This window comes from Sinocyclocheilus grahami, unplaced genomic scaffold, assembly GCF_001515645.1.
Source record: "Sinocyclocheilus grahami isolate Dianchi unplaced genomic scaffold, SAMN03320097.WGS_v1.1 scaffold70.1, whole genome shotgun sequence".
NCBI lineage: Eukaryota > Metazoa > Chordata > Actinopteri > Cypriniformes > Cyprinidae > Sinocyclocheilus > Sinocyclocheilus grahami.
The window spans coordinates 2,014,606-2,033,613 of record NW_015505249.1 but is presented as its reverse complement, the minus strand read 5'-3'; the positions used below and the strand labels follow the sequence as shown (position 1 = coordinate 2,033,613).

The window sequence follows — 19,008 nt, the reverse complement described above, 5'->3', positions numbered from 1 at the left end:
TATTTAAATCGATTTTCAACCGGCTCGCGGTTAATCGTTATATCCCTACTTTTGATTCAAGTACAACCTCATCTACAGTACTTTCTCTTAGAGAAGTATAGCTCAATGAAATCCATTCAAACAATACATTCTTAATAAACTTGATGAAAGTGAAAACTATTAATGAAAGTGATTTGGGATGAGACGTCTGTTCACTCAGTACTGTTTCTGCAACAGAGATATTCTGGTTTATCTTCAACAGCCACTGACTCTCAGATCAATAACAAAATGTAATGCCAATCAAAGCTCGCTGAGCCTGACGTTATTTGCATGGCTTATTCCACGGCATGGAAAACTAGACGATAGGCAAAGATGCTCACTCTTATCTGTCCAAAACATGTTTTCATCTCGTCCATGGATAGATCTTTTCTTCAGCAACTCCCACTCAACCGAAAATAAGACAAATATAGTGAGTCCTAATGTAAACATAAAAGTTCCAAAGGAAAATGGGTTGCACTTTTACAACTCAGCAGACCTAATAGAGTTCTCAGAGTCTATGAAAGTAGACACAAATAAGTCAATAGTTAACAAACAGTAAGAGCATAAAGCTAAAAATGAATATGGATGCCCAGTTAACAGGGAATGTTCCCAGGAGTTTGGCTAACGTTCTGACAATGTTCTCTCAAAGTTATGAACAAATGCTTATAATGTTAATAGAATATTTGTTCAAAGCTATCTGCTTTAATAACGTTCTCAAAACATCAGCACAAAAATGTTGTCTATACATCGTTCATGGAACGTTTTCTTTCTGAATCTATTGTTGGATGTTCATGTAATGTTTTTTAAACGTTACAAATTGTCAAATATAACACTTATAATAAAAGTGTTTGCGTGCTCATTTAACATTCATATGACTAAGAAAAAAACGAACGGTTTCAAAAACCGTTTAGAGAACATTCTGAAATAACGTTTTCATGACTTAACGAAATATTAGCAAAACGTTCTCAGAACATGTTTTTATTAGCTGGTAAATTATCCGGTTCTTAAAGGGGACATCAGATGCCCATTTTCCACAAGTTGCTTGACATTGCATGAGTCTTCATGAAATGTCTGCAACATACTTTGGTTAAAATTCTTCAATGGTCGTGTATAACAACACCCTTTTTAACCTTGTCAAGGACAGCTCTGTTCACAGCGACCCGTTTCGTTGCATGTCTCTTTAAATGATAATGAGCTACTGCTCACCCCGCCCCTCAATTCTGTTTTTTGTGTATTCGGTGGCGAGTTACCATTAAAAACAAAACGAGTCCACTACGTCTTCAGTGGCTTTGATGTCGGGCGAAAATGAAAACTCTTATGTTCACTTTTACATCCAACTACAAAACACCTGCATTGCTTACAAGACATTGTTGTCGCTACAACTGCTCGAGTCCGGAGATAATGACAGAGACCGTACAACTAGCTGAGGGCGGAAATATGCTAATATGGGACAGTCCGTCAGCGGTCGTGGGCGGGGCCTGAAGAGTATGACATCATACTGCACAGAAAATCAAAACGGCTCGATAATTGAGGTTTTTGGGGGTTTAAAAAAAATGAGTGAATGGATTTTTATTATTATAGGGTGCTAAGACACATGATATGCAAACACCATGTAAAAGTGAATTTTGCATCCGATGTCCCCTTTAATAATGTTTTCAAAACTTTTGCACAAAAATGTTATTTATGCATAATATATTACACAATAATTTAGTTGGATGTTTGTCTAACATTTACAAAATGCTACTACTTATTCAGAAAGTTTAAGGAACATTCAAAAGTAGCATTTTCATAATGTTTGCAATGGAACGTTCCCTTAACATTTGTATAACCAAGAATTTTTTTTTTTTAAACTGGACATTTTGAATGTTCAGATAACATTCAGAAATAACATTTTCATAACTTATAACATCACAGCTCAGATCATTTAGCCTGAGAACTGTTCATATTGAAGCTTTTGATTGCACACTTTGAGCACAATGTGAGACATTAAAATCTTTTGACACATTTGACATCACTGGAGCCAAATGTGCAAAGTCTCGATTTGCTCTCCATTTAATCTCAGTGCCGTCCAGGTGGAAAAGTCGAGATACCAGAGATCTGGTTTGTGATTCTTATGCGTGTCCTTAAGTGAACAGCAGCTAATTATAAACAAGCGATCGGGTTATTTTCGCCACGTTATGCAGCCTGTCACATGATAAACTATCTTCAATAAGCCATTGAAAACATATAACAATAGTTCATATGAGCGCGCTGAAAGGAACCGTAAGCACATGCCTTCAGTCACGTGCGGCGGCCGCTGCAGTCGCTCTGAGAGAACAGAGGGGGTTGTTTGCACAGAGACAGCGGCTGTATTGGGTTTGCTCAAGTGGTAAACATGCAGTAAAGCACCTGCTGACAGCATACAGCATGACAGACCGGTGTCGACCCTGCTGTCCTCTCGGCTCCTGTGTGGGCCCCAATGAGGCCGCCTGGCTGTTTAATCACAGCTAATTGTGAACAACTGGCCACTTTATGTGTGTGTGTGTGTTCAAGGTGGACAATGGTAATGTTCACATTTTGTCTCTCTCTGTAAACTCCGGCTAATGTGCGAAGGGTTAATGAGGAGGTCTAATCCAAAACAGCCTCAGATGGGCGGCAGAAAGGCTTTGCGCCTCCTTAACTGCCTACAGACTGATTGACAGCATGCTGATACCCTCCTGATGTGGTTGCTGGTCAAATTCAACCCATTCTCGCTCTCAATGTGTCAAAAATTGAAGCATGGTCACTTATTAAGATGCTAAAGGTATTCCTAAGCGTCGACCAACTACATTACTTTCAATTGCTTGCCTAAGGCTTTAGATCAAGATGCATGTACCCAGCCAACAGGGAATGTTCTCACTAACTGTCACTAAGAACATTTTGTCCTAACATTAATATAACTTAAAAAACATTAAAGTAATGTTTATGGAATGCTCTTATAACTTTATTAACTCTTTCCCCACCAGTGTTTTTTTTTTAAAGATGCCAGCCCCCACCAGTATTTTTGATCATTTTCACAAAAGTTTAATGGCACCCAGAATATTTTGTTGTATAAATATATCTGAACATGCAATTTGTTTTATCAAAACAAGGAACAGAGCCTCTGCTTAAAAAAAAAAAAGCAAACAAAGAAAAAAAAACATTTTATACTAGCTTCTTTTCTAGCTTCAATGTGGGTAGGTTTCATGAAAAAAGCAACATTTTGAACAAAAAGCTGAGAAAACGGTGTTTTTGTAAAAGACTATGTCTGGATCAGATTCAGAACGATGATCAAAACATAGATGGAATAGATTGCTTCCATCAACACATCTAAAGCTTGCACGATCCTATACCACTTCCTCGATCATCATTTTATTCGGTAATGTTAGGCATTTTTTATTTATATGCTGTTTAATGTTTGCATTATTTTGCATATCCATCTGCTTACATACGCAATCGTTTTTTTCTACTTCTTGGCATGTTTCGATTCAGACGTTCAATACTCTTTCCGAAGATGTGTAATAGCGCCCCCTACCGTACACCAGTGAAAACACAGAAAGCCAGAAAATTCCATCATTGGCGGGGAAGCGTTGTCTCATAAATGAGGGAAAATTCCGTCAACGGCGGGGAAAGAGTTCATATTTGATATACTGTACATTCTCATAGAAAACATTCTTAGAAGAACAACATTCTCAAATCGTCCTTATGATGTTATTTGTTACTTTTTTTTATAACCTTTAAATGTTCCAATCACAACAAGAAATGTTTTTAGAATATAAAAAATTAAAGATCAAATAATATATTTTGGGTGAAAAAGTTAGTAGGAAACATTTTTGTAACCTTAAATTAGCGTTCTAATCATGACAACACAACTGGACATTTCAATGCTCTTACAATATTAAAAATAAACCTTCAAATAATGTTAGAAATAATGTTAGCAGAATGTTGTAAAAAAGTTTTTGTAACCTTTACATAACGTTCGAATCATGACAAGAAAACAGGACATTTAAACATTTTAGAAACATTTAAAAAATAATGTTTTTATAAACTAAATGTTTTATCTGAGTAATTCTCTGCATGCCTTTGTAAAATTAGATGTGATTTTTATGCGTGTTTAGATATTTTTGAGTACCTAACCCCAACCTCTTCCCTAAACTAACTTATCAACAATATAAAATGCATAACAGTCAGATACAAGTACAGTCACAGCATTGCAAAAACTCAAAAAAACTCCAAGTGCTCTGAAGGTGTACAATATCTTCATGCAAAGAACCAATCGAAACTTTAGGTTTTAATAGCTAAAAATGTCCCTGCTATTTGAATGTAGTCGCATATTATTCAAAATATACAATTGAACTATAGAATGGTGCATTATTGTGAATTATTTTGGCTGTTCAAATCATACCACAACATATATGCCATAATGACAATATCATACTCCAATTCCCATCACGTCTGTGCATTGATGCCAATGTTTTCCAATTGAAAACGAGTTCCTAGTTCATTGACAAAAGTTTAATGGCACCCAGAATATTTTGTTGTATAAATATATCTGAACATGCAATTTGTTTTATCAAAACAAGGAACAGAGCCTCTGCTTTAAAAAAAAAAAAGCAAACAAAGAAAAAAAAACATTTTATACTAGCTTCTTTTCTAGCTTCAATGTGGGTAGGTTTCATGAAAAAAAGCAACATTTTGAACAAAAAGCTGAGAAAACGGTGTTTTTGTAAAAGACTATGTCTGGATCAGATTCAGAACGATGATCAAAACATAGATGGAATAGATTGCTTCCATCAACACATCTAAAGCTTGCACGATCCTATACCACTTCCTCGATCATCATTTTATTCGGTAATGTTAGGCATTTTTTATTTATATGCTGTTTAATGTTTGCATTATTTTGCATATCCATCTGCTTACATACGCAATCGTTTTTTTCTACTTCTTGGCATGTTTCGATTCAGACGTTCAATACTCTTTCCGAAGATGTGTAATAGCGCCCCCTACCGTACACCAGTGAAAACACAGAAAGCCAGAAAATTCCATCATTGGCGGGGAAGCGTTGTCTCATAAATGAGGGAAAATTCCGTCAACGGCGGGGAAAGAGTTCATATTTGATATACTGTACATTCTCATAGAAAACATTCTTAGAAGAACAACATTCTCAAATCGTCCTTATGATGTTATTTGTTACTTTTTTTATAACCTTTAAATGTTCCAATCACAACAAGAAACGTTTTTAGAATATTAAAAATTAAAGATCAAATAATATATTTTGGGTGAAAAAGTTAGTAGGAAACATTTTTGTAACCTTAAATTAGCGTTCTAATCATGACAACACAACTGGACATTTCAATGCTCTTACAATATTAAAAATAAACCTTCAAATAATGTTAGAAATAATGTTAGCAGAATGTTGTAAAAAAAGTTTTTGTAACCTTTACATAACGTTCGAATCATGACAAGAAAACAGGACATTTAAACATTTTAGAAACATTTAAAAAATAATGTTTTTATAAACTAAATGTTTTATCTGAGTAATTCTCTGCATGCCTTTGTAAAATTAGATGTGATTTTTATGCGTGTTTAGATATTTTTGAGTACCTAACCCCAACCTCTTCCCTAAACTAACTTATCAACAATATAAAATGCATAACAGTCAGATACAAGTACAGTCACAGCATTGCAAAAACTCAAAAAAACTCCAAGTGCTCTGAAGGTGTACAATATCTTCATGCAAAGAACCAATCGAAACTTTAGGTTTTAATAGCTAAAAATGTCCCTGCTATTTCAATGTAGTCGCATATTATTCAAAATATACAATTGAACTATAGAATGGTGCATTATTGTGAATTATTTTGGCTGTTCAAATCATACCACAACATATATGCCATAATGACAATATCATACTCCAATTCCCATCACGTCTGTGCATTGATGCCAATGTTTTCCAATTGAAAACGAGTTCCTAGTTCATTGATATAGCGACACCTTTAGCATCTGCTAACAGTGTGCTTGACAATGCTTCAGTTTCTTGGTAATGAGAACGGGTTGTCAAATGAGTTAATACCTGGCTGCGGATCTGTCGGCTGGTGTTGGGGGTCAGGTAGTTGTGCTCCAGGTACCACGCTCTCTCCTGATACAGCAGACTAGTGCCATGAAGAAGGCAGAACTGTAGGAGAAACAGGAAAATATGCAATAGCGCAACAGAAAAGACACATTAGCAACACAGTTTAACACAAAGGCTTGATTTGCACATGTTGCATCTGATGCATATTTAATATTAACAGGTTGCAGTAGTTGCACTGCAATGCATATTAAATAGTCACAAATTATAAAATGCATTACGTGTAAGTCTGATTCATTTCTCTGAACCGGTTCTTTTGGGTGGTTCGTTTAAATGAATCGGTTCAAAAAAATAATTGCAGCCATTCTATGACAACTCCATGTCATGATATGTCACGCTAAAACATTCAAATAGAGTACATTTTGTGAACACATAGCTGATTATTAAACGTTCATTCACTTAAGTTAATGAGCTTTGTTGTCACTCTGTGATCCTGCATTTCGAATAGCATACGATTGACAAATATTGATTAACCTATGTCCTGGACAAGTTTCCTACATTAAAGTTTTGCACCTAAAACACAATACAGACATTGATACACAAACACTGTTTTGTTCTAGGTGTCTAAAATGTCTTAAATGGTGAAACATTGTGTTGTCCACAATGGATGGTTTTGAGCGCCACTCTGGACTACATGAAGAGATAATAGACACTGATCTCATTATAATACTAAGGACACTGAAAACAAGGTAACATGTAATGTCATATGCGTAATATCATGTAGTCACAGGGAGAACATATTCATCCAATCTTTAAAAAAAAAGAATTAAAAAAGAATCAGAAACAACACTGAGGAATCGATTCTTGGAAGCAGAATCAATTCCAAAACTTTTGGAATCAAACAGCCCTAGCAGAAACTGCAAATGCAATGCAAACCTATTTGTCAACTTTTGAAATATAGGTCAAGGTCAAGGTCAGTTTATTTATATAGCACATTTAAAAACAGCTAGTGTATGCCAAAGTGCTGTACATATACAAATAAGTAAATATAGAGATTAAAAGAATAAAAAGAAAGCAGACTTATATGAAGCAAATTAAGGGAGTGAATGCTGTCAAAATGCTGCGAATCAAGCGCTGTCTGAAAAGTCTGTCAGGCCTGATGTGCAAGTTTCACATGCAGAAACAAACAGCACTTTCAATTCAGCAAATCTGACTGGATCCAGACGATTCCAGCGGTTTACAGCTACGGTTTGAGGTTTGGGTTCAACTGGAAATAAATGCGAATCAAGTTGGTTAAGTTTGCAATCCCCCCTCACAATCGTTTTATAATTTACGGCCGTTGTCAAAGAAAATATTCAATGCAGTAACCCAGAAATGCAGATTTGTAGAATGGGTGAGTCGACACTATTTGCCAAAAGTCAGAGCCAGTCTGAAGATTTTGACTGATTTAACAGAAAATGTTTCTGCGTTCATTTGTTGTGTTCAGAATGACTCTGGTAGTGTATGATGCCTAGTGCTTTTAAAGATTTTAAAAGTTGTGTAGTGTATTCCAGTCTTAAGTGTGTCAAACAAAACTCATTTCAAAGATTCAGCGACATGAACTTGACAGACTTTGGCAGATCAAACATTCATTATTACTCCCTGGGATCTCATGAAAGCCATTTTGTTTCCCGGTGGACTGATAAAAATGTGCACCCTGACTCCTGGAAACTGTTTAAAACCAATCAATCACAATTCATTTCTGCCACTATTTTCGTGTGCAATACGCACCAGATAGTCTGTGAATGGTGTGTCGCCATCTAAGGCTGAGAGCATTCAGTATCAGCACAATGCAAGGCCGAAAAATGTAAGTGGAAAATACTTGCTGACCACCGTGTATGTTAAGTTCTTTTTTTCCATATCTGAAGGACCCTACACAAGCTGTAGGCCTCTTCACATGCACCAACTTGAGTGAGTACAGGATGTTATACAGAAGATGAAGGGGATGGAAAAACAGTAGCGGTACGATCTAATATCTCTTCTCCTCAGAGGTGAGGTAGCAACCAAACCACCTAGATACATCAAAGAGCTGGACAGGAAAAAAACAGAGCATGCAAAGCAATCAGTTGTAAAGCATGGACACTAAGAGGAATAATATAACCTTTGACCTGTAGCAAACCGTGCGCCGTAAAGCAAAATAAACATATAGAGGCACATGATCTCTCTGGCTGTCATTCTTTGTGTTCTGCACCCTTCCTCATATGGAAAGTAGAGAATCAATGGCTTATCGCAGAGCCATTGAGCTTCTTATCAGGCCACGCCGAACGAGGGTTCGCCTGAAATGGAAGTCACCTTGTTGGCGCGTCAGCTATGGGAACTGAAACCATGCGTATTACGCACAATCATCAGAACAACTGAATAGTAATTATTAAAAGCTTAAAGACCCCAAAAAATGTCTATCGACGAGAGTAGTTTCCTTTCCTGTTTTGAAATAAGAAGTTTGGAACAATAAACTGCCAGTATGCTTTAGTTACGTCACCGCCATGAACTATGATTTGCTACTTATTAGTTAGAAACAGCTGATATCAGAAGGAATATTTTCTTCCTAGAATGAAATGCTTTGCTTTTCACAGTTAAAGCCAGGTCAAGTTAGTAATTTTTAACCTTTAAAACAGTTAAGCTACACTCAGAAAACAATACTTTCACCAAATCTGTATGTATATATATACACACACACACATTTATTACAATTTTTTGTTTAATTAATTTGAGTGTATTTGTGTATACACACACACACACACAAATGAATCAAATATATATAACCATTTGTATGCATGTATATAACCAACCAATGAATCACCACATTGCAAACTTTGATTTTAAGCTAAAATTATATTTAAAAAAGATTCTTTAATAACTACATTTGCATACAGCATTGTGAATGACAAGCGATGGAGGAATATAAAACTGTTCATTTTTAAATTAAAATGTCATATTTGTGGTTTATTGCTAAATAAGCATAAAATAAATAAATAGTGTGTATTGCACAGCATTCAATAAGTACTAAGTTAGTATTCCATTCCAAACATAAACGTTCAAAAATACTTCTGGCATCTGCACTTTTTTGCACTGGACAGATGCTAGAAACAGTCAATTTGAAATGTAAAACTGGCGCGTCAGCTATGGGAACTGAAACCATGCGTATTACGCACAATCATCAGAACAACTGAATAGTAATTATTAAAAGCTTAAAGACCCCAAAAAATGTCTATCGACGAGAGTAGTTTCCTTTCCTGTTTTGAAATAAGAAGTTTGGAACAATAAACTGCCAGTATGCTTTAGTTACATCACCGCCATGAACTATGATTTGCTACTTATTAGTTAGAAACAGCTGATATCAGAAGGAATATTTTCTTCCTAGAATGAAATGCTTTGCTTTTCACAGTTAAAGCCAGGTCAAGTTAGTAATTTTTAACCTTTAAAACAGTTAAGCTACACTCAGAAAACAATACTTTCACCAAATCTGTATGTATATATATACACACACACACATTTATTACAATTTTTTGTTTAATTAATTTGAGTGTATTTGTGTATACACACACACACACACAAATGAATCAAATATATATAACCATTTGTATGCATGTATATAACCAACCAATGAATCACCACATTGCAAACTTTGATTTTAAGCTAAAATTATATTTAAAAAAGATTCTTTAATAACTACATTTGCATACAGCATTGTGAATGACAAGCGATGGAGGAATATAAAACTGTTCATTTTTAAATTAAAATGTCATATTTGTGGTTTATTGCTAAATAAGCATAAAATAAATAAATAGTGTGTATTGCACAGCATTCAATAAGTACTAAGTTAGTATTCCATTCCAAACATAAACGTTCAAAAATACTTCTGGCATCTGCACTTTTTTGCACTGGACAGATGCTAGAAACAATCAATTTGAAATGTAAAACTGACATAAGATCACAGGTCTCATGACTGTGCGAATCGTAAGCATGCTCCTAACAGCAACAGAAGTTTGAAGAAACAGGTGGAAGTGAGGTTTTCCTGTTCCTCACTGGCACGCTTTGTCTCTCGATCACAGGACTAGTGTGACAGCACACCTCATGACCTGCCAGGAACCAGGTCATTATCTGAGATTTATTCATGCTAGCTGCTCTCCAGAGGGCCTGACAGCTGCTGTCAGCAGGGCTGAGATCAGTGCAGTTCTGCTCAGCGGCTCAGCGGCTAATCTGTTACTCATATGACTGCAGCGCACATCCTGATACTTCTGCGTCATATCACTGCCAATATGTGTAAATGTGTAAATCCACTCGTAAGCCACAATGAATTACTGTTGAAATAATTTTATCATAAAGCTGTCCCACGAAGAGCAGAAACTAATTTCTTCAACATTTCTGTCACCATTTACTCACCCTCATGTCATTGCAAACTTGTATGACATTCTTTCTTTTCTGTAGCACATACAGAGATCTTAGGCTGAATGTTCACTCTGCTCTTTTTATACAAAGTAATACAAAAAAGCACCATAAAAGTAGTTCATGCAATATATGGATATTTTCATTTTCGGCTAATCAGAGTAAACGCATGACGTATTTGAACACATTTCACTTCCATAATGTGAAATATTTTCTGGATATTAAAGTGGTCATATGATGCGATTTCAATTTTTCCTTTCTCTTTGGAGTGTTACAAGCTCTTGGTGCATAAAGAAGATCTGTAAAGTTGCAAAGACTAAAGTCTCAAATCCAAAGAGATATTCTTTATAAAAGTTAAGAGTCAGCCACACCTACCTAAAACGGCTCGTTCTAATAACACGCCCCCACATGTCTACGTCACGATGTGGGAAGATTTGCATAACGCCGCCCAAATGTTCACGCAAAGAAAGAAGGCGTAACTTTTATTCTCGCTGTAGTTTTGTTGTTGCTGCCGCCATGTCGTAAAGATGCTGTGTGCTTTGTTGTGAAAGCGAAACTACCATATTGGCCCGAATATAAGACGACCCTGATTATAAGACGACTCCGTTAACGCGGACAGTTTTTTCTGACACTAACTATCTAATAAATTTTTGGTTGACTAAGCCTCTTCTCATCAACTAACATTTAGTTGACTATTAGGGAGGCAGCCCAAGTTGCTAGAGTATTTTGAATGGTTGCTTACTGGCCCAACTCAAAAGAGCCCACCCAAAAGACTTGGGCCTGTAAGCAAAAACCCAGAACACCAAATTATTGTGGTGATTACTTTTGCATGGAAAGCACCACCCTTTTTTTTGTAAAATGTAAAAGTGTAGCTTGCTTTATCATGCTGGCCCTTTACACTAATTTAGCCCCTTTTCTCAGTTTTGCAGCCTGCTTTTTCCAAACACGTGGTTTAGAGTGGAATCCTCTGAAATCTCCCTGCGATGCTGAGAAGCTCAGTTTATTGTTTTTTGAGTGGGCACGAGGCTGTTGTTGTTATTTCTGAGAACTTTCCATTGGAACCGGCTGATGAGTCAAAAGACAAAAAGAGTGTCATGCAGCAGCAGACAGAGCAGAGAGACAGCACTTCACACATACCTTGTTGAGCAAGGCACGGTCCTCTTTGATATGGCATTCTCGTATGGCGAGAGCAAACTGCTCCAAGGTCACTGCAGAAACACAATTAGAGAAATTAACAGCATAATAGTGAAATAAGAAGGGGGAGTTGCATTACACATTTTTTCCCCTTAGGTCCAAGTTATTTGCATCGAAAACAGTAAAGTCTTGGGGGGGGTTTATGACTATTTTTCACCTTCTCCCTGACCCTTAAAATAAAATGAGACACTTTGTCTTTAAGAAACACTCCTTTCACATTTGAAATGAGAAGCAGTGCTTTGATGTACCAAAATCTGCTGCACCCCCGGGCAGATGTTTTCTATCTAGGCAATATTTATTTCAGCTTGAAAGAGGAAAGACCAAAAACAATTTAAAACAGAAATGTATTTATCATTCAAATCATCATATTTTGGATTCAGCTAGTGAATTTGCATTCTAGAGTAAGCAAACTACCGAAAATGTGATGTATCTATTTACCTGAAAGGTAGAACTTTCCCAGCTAACAAAAATATGTTCTAAGAACGTTTTTCTAACGTTCCAATTAAGTTACAAAAACATTCTTTTGGAATGTTCCAGTTTTAAAAATGACTTAAAACGTTTCCCCAACATTTAATATTATCGTTTCGCAAACATTCTGGGAATGTTACTTTCGAATGTTACATTTTGAAAAAAAATGTTAAGACGAATGTCCAACCGAAGTTTCAGGAAAAAAATATGCATAATGTTTTTTGTGCTAACGTTTTGAGAATATTATTAAAGACGAGATAACTTCCAATGAATGTTCTGCTAACCAGAAGAACGTTTGTTCATAACTTTGATAGAACCTTGCCTGAACATTAGCTAAAGTTCTGAGAACTTTCCTACAGTCACATTATTGAGAGTAAATGCTTATTCATCTGATCATTCTTCATTCATAACTGCACAAATTTCCAAAATGTACAGTACATTTTCATAGTGCATTAAGCTCTTTTATTTCAAAAGATGAAGGAAAATGTAATTTCTCATGATAGGAGCCTATAAAAATTGATTTTTTTTTTATTTAAAACAACTGTTATATTAAAATATCATATTATGGCAGATTTTATGCCATGCTTTGAATGGACAAAAGTGCTTGAATTGACAGAGTTGGCTATTTGCATCTCCTTACAGTGCCTGTGACTCTCTATGACTGATTTGAGGCACTGAACAATGCAATAGATATTCTGTGATCTGTGACCGCTACTATGTGTTACAATCATGCGTGTTAAGTCAGTATTAATATCATAAATGAAAGCCCAAACTGGAACACTCATGTAAAGTGTGAATAAAAGCCCCTCATCTCAATGTTATCAGCACCATCTCAGAGAAAATTAGCGCATGATCTGTGTGTGTGTGTGTGTGTGTGTGTGTGTGTGTGTGTGTGTGTGTGTGTGTGTGTAAGTGTGTGGGAGGAGGGTGAGAGAATGGAAATTTGCTATCAGGGGAGGAAAATATATCTTGACACACAAACCCATGCACACACACACTGAGCACTGTGGAAATACTCTAGAACATCAGATGCACAGCACCTTTCTGTTGCTTACTGAATGTAAGAGTGAATCAGAAAGTCAAAGGGAAGTTGAACAGTGTCTTTAATGATCAAAGACGAGTGGTGAGTTTATAGTCTACAAGGGCATATGAATCACTTACTCTAGACCTCACACAAATACACTACTAATACAATGTGCTTCTTGAGTTTAGGACACATTTAATTGTAAAATAAGGAAAATTAGCTTTTAGGGATTAGTTGCAGCAACATCCTCACTGCAACAAATGTCTTTAAATTAGTCTTTTGACTTATTTTCATGGACAAATATTTCAAAACCCTTCAATTTTACTTCAAAAACACTGCTCACGATAAATACGATTATCAAGATTAAAAAGGTTTCTTTGTTTGATGTGTTACAAATTTCTTTTAATTATTATTTCAAAAAAATAAAATAATAATTTTGAAATAATTAGACTTGATTTCAATTTATTGATTTTATATTGATTATATGTTTATTTGAATTATTATTGGAATTATTTCATAAATAAATACAGTGAAATCACTAAACCGTAATTGTTGCTCAAATCTGTAACTTAAATTTAACTTTGAATTTCCAGTTGAAAAATCCTAAGACAAAAATGCTATTAAGAATAGCCATTTTGTCATCCTAAGTGTAATTACAAATTAAATTTGAGGTTTTATTTGTCTGCAGTTGATAAAACCATCTGGCAATTCACTAACTTCCTTAATTCCTTAGTTTCCTTAATTGGAATTTGCAGATAATGTGATGCTAAGATGCATGCAAATTTTACAAAAAAGTATTTAAGCACCTGAGTCACAGTTAGATTTCTGAATTTCAAAGCCAATGTCATTTGCAATCAAATGCTGTGCCAGTTTTTCTCAGAACTAACTTCCCATTTCTAAGCCCCTTTTTGCAATGACTTTCAACCATCTGATCTTTTTGTGAAATACTTTTCATGAAAAGTGTCACACTTTTTTGTGGTTTGTTATTTTGTTTAGTAATTCAGTGACTTTCAGAGGTTTCTTTTTATGTGTGGCTTCAGTGTCCAAATACTTTCTGGGGTCGTTGTGCATATGGCATCCCGTCATCATTCAGGGTGATCTTTTGGACCCCTTTGATATCATTTAAAAGTCTTTTGTGAGAATTTGGATGTAAAAAAGAACATCTGCTGACATTTGTGCAACACATGGACTATAAATAATGTAGATAAACTTCCCCTTTCTCTCACCTCTGTGTATGTGTGCCATAGCCAAAGTGGTCACGTGATGTAAACAAGCGTTCCAGGCCATGAAGAACTCATCTTTGTTTTTCTCTACCTGTTCAAGGGAATAAATAGCATTGAATGCAATTTGTTACAATTTACAGTTTCAGGAAAACCGAACAAAATATTGATGACTCGTGTTGCATCACACAGATTTTTGTCCAATCAAATGTTCTCTAGAATGAGAATGTTCCACCCCTGCATCAGACTAGCAAACCAACATAACCACTGTGTATTAGGCAGAGTGAAAGACTTTTTTTTTTTTTTTAATGTGTATTAAGTATTTAAACACTTTGATATTTCCCTAAAAAGAGAAAAACTCTCTTAGGATTTCGATTTTATTATTAATTTTTTTTATTGTGGCCCAAAATGACTAAATTTGCTGCAACTTTTCTCAAAATTGTATTACTGATTTTTGTGTTGATTTGCAGTAAAACCCCACCAATAATCATTATGTATTTATACTATATAATAGCTTGTTTGCAATCACGTGATTCTGATGACGCACGAAATTCAGATGGAGGGCAGGAAGTGAAAAACAGAATGGATGAGATGGAGGAAAGTCCGTACTATACTGGTTTAGAACTATAAGAGAAAGGTATAAACAGAAAATCACAACATATGTTGGACGTGATCCTTATGCTATGAAGAGGAGCGATTTTTCTGCCATCAAGGTGGTGAATATAGGCTAAGCAATTGCTTACCTGAACTAACCCTGATTGCAAAAAAGCTATTTCGAAAGTGAATCCCACATTTATATGAGAGATGCGGGATATATGTCACTCCTGAAACTTTGCTGCATGTACAGGGTATGTGGCCGTTGGTCCTGTTTGCAGGACGTAAAACAATACTTTTATTCAAATTATGAATTGATTATAGCCTAGAAAGCGAGCAAATAGCGCTTCCATGTCATAACTAAAATGCTGTCACTCAAACTTCCAATTATCGCAATCTCACAAAGTTCCGTTATAATCAATGAAGCTCTCTAAACTGCACATATAGTATCTTATTTACATCGTGTCTATGTGTAGCGTTTGGCATTGAGTGAATTCTGACTGTTTTATGCTGAATGCGTGACAGTTGGCAGCCCTGTACCTATTTATACATTTCTTTATTAATATCTCAATATATTATTATATCTTATATTAACCATTTGCACAGACGAGCATTATCCGACTCTGCTGCTCCCGACAGCAAACGCAGGTTTATTAAGCCACTTTTTCCTGCGTTTTTCAGTCAATTTCTTGCCTTTTCCTCCCTTATGAACAACAAATTTTCATACACGATGAAAGCTCATTCATCGGTTTCTCGGTTTGACCAATTTGAGCATCCATAAACAACGCAAAACATAGGCATTTTGAGTTTCTGCTAGCAATTCCTATATAGAAAAAATCACCTCCTGCCCTCCAGCTGCTTTTTGCACGTCAAGTGCACGTCAAATGCAAACAACCTATTACAGTAAGAGTAGTTAGTTGTTGTTGGTTTTTTTTTATTACTGAAATCAATTGTAGTTCTGACAAATCCAAACTTTCATTTCCTTTTGAAGTACCAGTGCTCTGTACGGCCAGTCCTTTGCTGCTCATTTAACAAATGCAATTCACTGTAATACAGCAGCAGGACAGTTGAACACGTGATGATCAGTTTGTTTGTGCTCAGAGATATTGATTAGCTAATATAGCTTTCCCCCCTGAGGTTAACATTGTTTTTTAGGGATGCACGATATATCGGCCACCATATCGGTATCGGCTGATAAATGCTCATTTTTTCTGTTATCGGTATCGGCCCGATAAGAAAATTTGGCCGATATCTTAAAGCCGATAAATAATGCATTATTTCCTTCAGAGACACTTCAGATGCGCGCTGTTCGTTTGCAGCCTTTTGTGCAATTGTACGTTGTAATATTGTGTTTATTTGATGTATATCTGATTTATCTCATATAGAATGCGTTTGGTTAAGTTAAAAGAGCGCTTCAGTTTACCGGTGATAAACCTGCGTTTTTCAGTCAATTTCTTGCCTTTTCCTCCCTTATGAACAACAAATTTTCATACACGATGAAAGCTCATTCATCGGTTTCTCGGTTTGACCAATTTGAGCATCCATAAACAACGCAAAACATAGGCATTTTGAGTTTCTGCTAGCAATTCCTATATAGAAAAAATCACCTCCTGCCCTCCAGCTGCTTTTTGCACGTCAAGTGCACGTCAAATGCAAACAACCTATTACAGTAATAGTAGTTAGTTGTTGTTGGTTTTTTTTATTACTGAAATCAATTGTAGTTCTGACAAATCCAAACTTTCATTTCCTTTTGAAGTCCCAGTGCTCTGTACGGCCAGTCCTTTGCTGCTCATTTAACAAATGCAATTCACTGTAATACAGCAGCAGGACAGTTGAACACGTGATGATCAGTTTGTTTGTGCTCAGAGATATTGATTAGCTAATATAGCTTTCCCCCCTGAGGTTAACATTGTTTTTGACAAAAATGCAAACTGTTGCAAATAATGCAGCAACTGGTTCAATTTGATTCTTGTAAATGCAAGATCGCAAAATCCTGGAGGGACTGTTTGATACTGTATGTCCTGTCTAACTCAGGTTAACGTTTTTTTGCTAAAAACTCATAATAAAACAAAAATTTAACAAAAATGCAAGCTGTTGCAAATAATGCGACAACTGGTTCAATTTGCACTAATTCAGAAGACAGAAATCACAAAATCTTCCTGTTTCAAAGGGAAACTTTTAAACATTTGTGTTTTTATCAGGTTAGTCTCAGATGTTTCTAACAAAGGATGACTGCAAGAGAACTATAAAATGAAAGTGAACAGCATAGTACAAATAATCTTGTTTTGAAATACATTTTGAAGAGATGACATCTGATTACATGCTTTAGGATCTTGGCAAGGGTGTAGGATAGTAGTTGCTGGATATTGACAGGGACATGTCATTGCACCACGACTAATTTCCTACACTCTTGAAAATCATAACAAGCGATGTCCGACTTTGGAAACTATAAAATTCACTGCTTTAGGATTAACAGAACTTTGGATAGTTTCAATATACTTGTCTAGACCAACTTTGAATAAAGAAAAGAGAGGTTTAGAGCCAGATTTCTGTTTATGTATGTGAAATTTAGCTATCAGGAAACACAAATAAAGTTATATTTTCCTATATTCTCTTTTGAGCACTCAAACAATCCAAAGAAAACATATTTAAAACAGAAAGAAAAGTCACTTACAAATTGGATGAACATAAAAAAAAAAGAAAAATCTGACCAAAGTTTCTCTGTGTGGGGTATATTGCCAAACAATTGAATGAATCTTCAAAAGAAAAGTGACAAAAACAGCAACTCACTTCAATTTCTGACTTATATTATGATCACGTGCATAAGCTTTTTGCCAAATTTGGAGTAACTCATTAATCTGTTGTTTGACCTCTTCATGTTTAAGGAGAGAACTGCATATTCATCCTATGTGTAGATTTATAACTTTTTTCTTTTACCTGGCAACACCTCCCTTTTGAAAATTAACCATGGTTTTCCAAAAAAAAACATTGTTAATTTTCTTAGGGGATTTGTTTTTGTGAATACTTAGTTTCTGTTTTCTTTGCTTTGTTTCTGATGGTTTAATGTTTTGTACTGTATAATAAAAAAAAAAATCTAAACAATATGCGCGATACGCGCTCCGAAGTCCCGATCTGAATCAAATGATTCGCGATACGAAGAGCATTTCGAACGCAACTGTGGTTCAACTGATTCGAACTTTCGAAAGTCATGGCCTAATGGTTAGAGAGTCGGACTTGTAACCCAAAGGTCTCGGGTTCGAGTCTCGGTACCTGCAGGGATTGCCGGTGGGGGGAGTGAATGACCAGTACTCTCTTCCACCCTCAATACCACGACTGAGGTGAGACCCTTGAGCAAGGCACCGAACCCCCAACTGCTCCCCGAGCGCTACAGCAATATGACTGCCCACTGCTCCGGGTGTGTGTTCACAGTATGTGTGTGTGTTTGTTTGTTCACTACTCACTGGTGTGTGTGTGTGCACTTGGATGGGATTAATGCAGAGCACAAATTCCGAGAATGGGACACCATACTTGGCCATTTTCACTTTCAAAAGCTCAGTTTTACCCATCACTATAGGCTACATGCTTTTTAAAGGGGGTCATATGATGTTGCTAAAAAGAACATTATTTTGTGTATTTGGTGTAATGAAATGTGTTTATGCGGTTTAAAGGTCCCATATTGTCAAAATTCATTTGTCATTTGGGTTGAAGTGTTCTGGAACAGTGTTGTAAATACAACTTAACCACTGATTTCTAGTCGTGTCCATTTTTGGAAGGCCAAACAAAGTAGTTTCGCTTTCACAACGAAACACAGCGTCACACACGATGGCCTAGAGTGAGGAACGACCGGAGTGCTAGAGTGAGCAGAGGCTGGGGGCTAGAGTGAGGAACGACCGGAGGGTTAGAGTGAACAGAGGCCGGGGGCTAGAGTGAAGAACGACCAGAGGCCTAGAGTGAGCAGAGGCTGGGGGCTATAGTGAGGAACGACCGGAGGGCTAGAGTGA

General features: G+C 36.1%; 1 protein-coding gene across 1 annotated transcript in view; it reads right to left on the bottom strand.

Moving 5' to 3' along the window:
- The window catches only part of LOC107585412 (acyl-CoA oxidase-like), a 52,527-nt gene that overhangs the window by 2,869 nt on the left and 30,650 nt on the right, over nt 1–19,008 (bottom strand). Inside the window, exons 12-14 of the mRNA XM_016272428.1 lie at nt 14,420–14,507; nt 11,645–11,715; nt 6,086–6,187 (exon numbers count right to left, since the gene is read on the bottom strand). Coding sequence (XP_016127914.1) covers nt 6,086–6,187; nt 11,645–11,715; nt 14,420–14,507 — 261 coding nt within the window. The remainder of the gene's footprint in view (nt 1–6,085; nt 6,188–11,644; nt 11,716–14,419; nt 14,508–19,008) is intronic.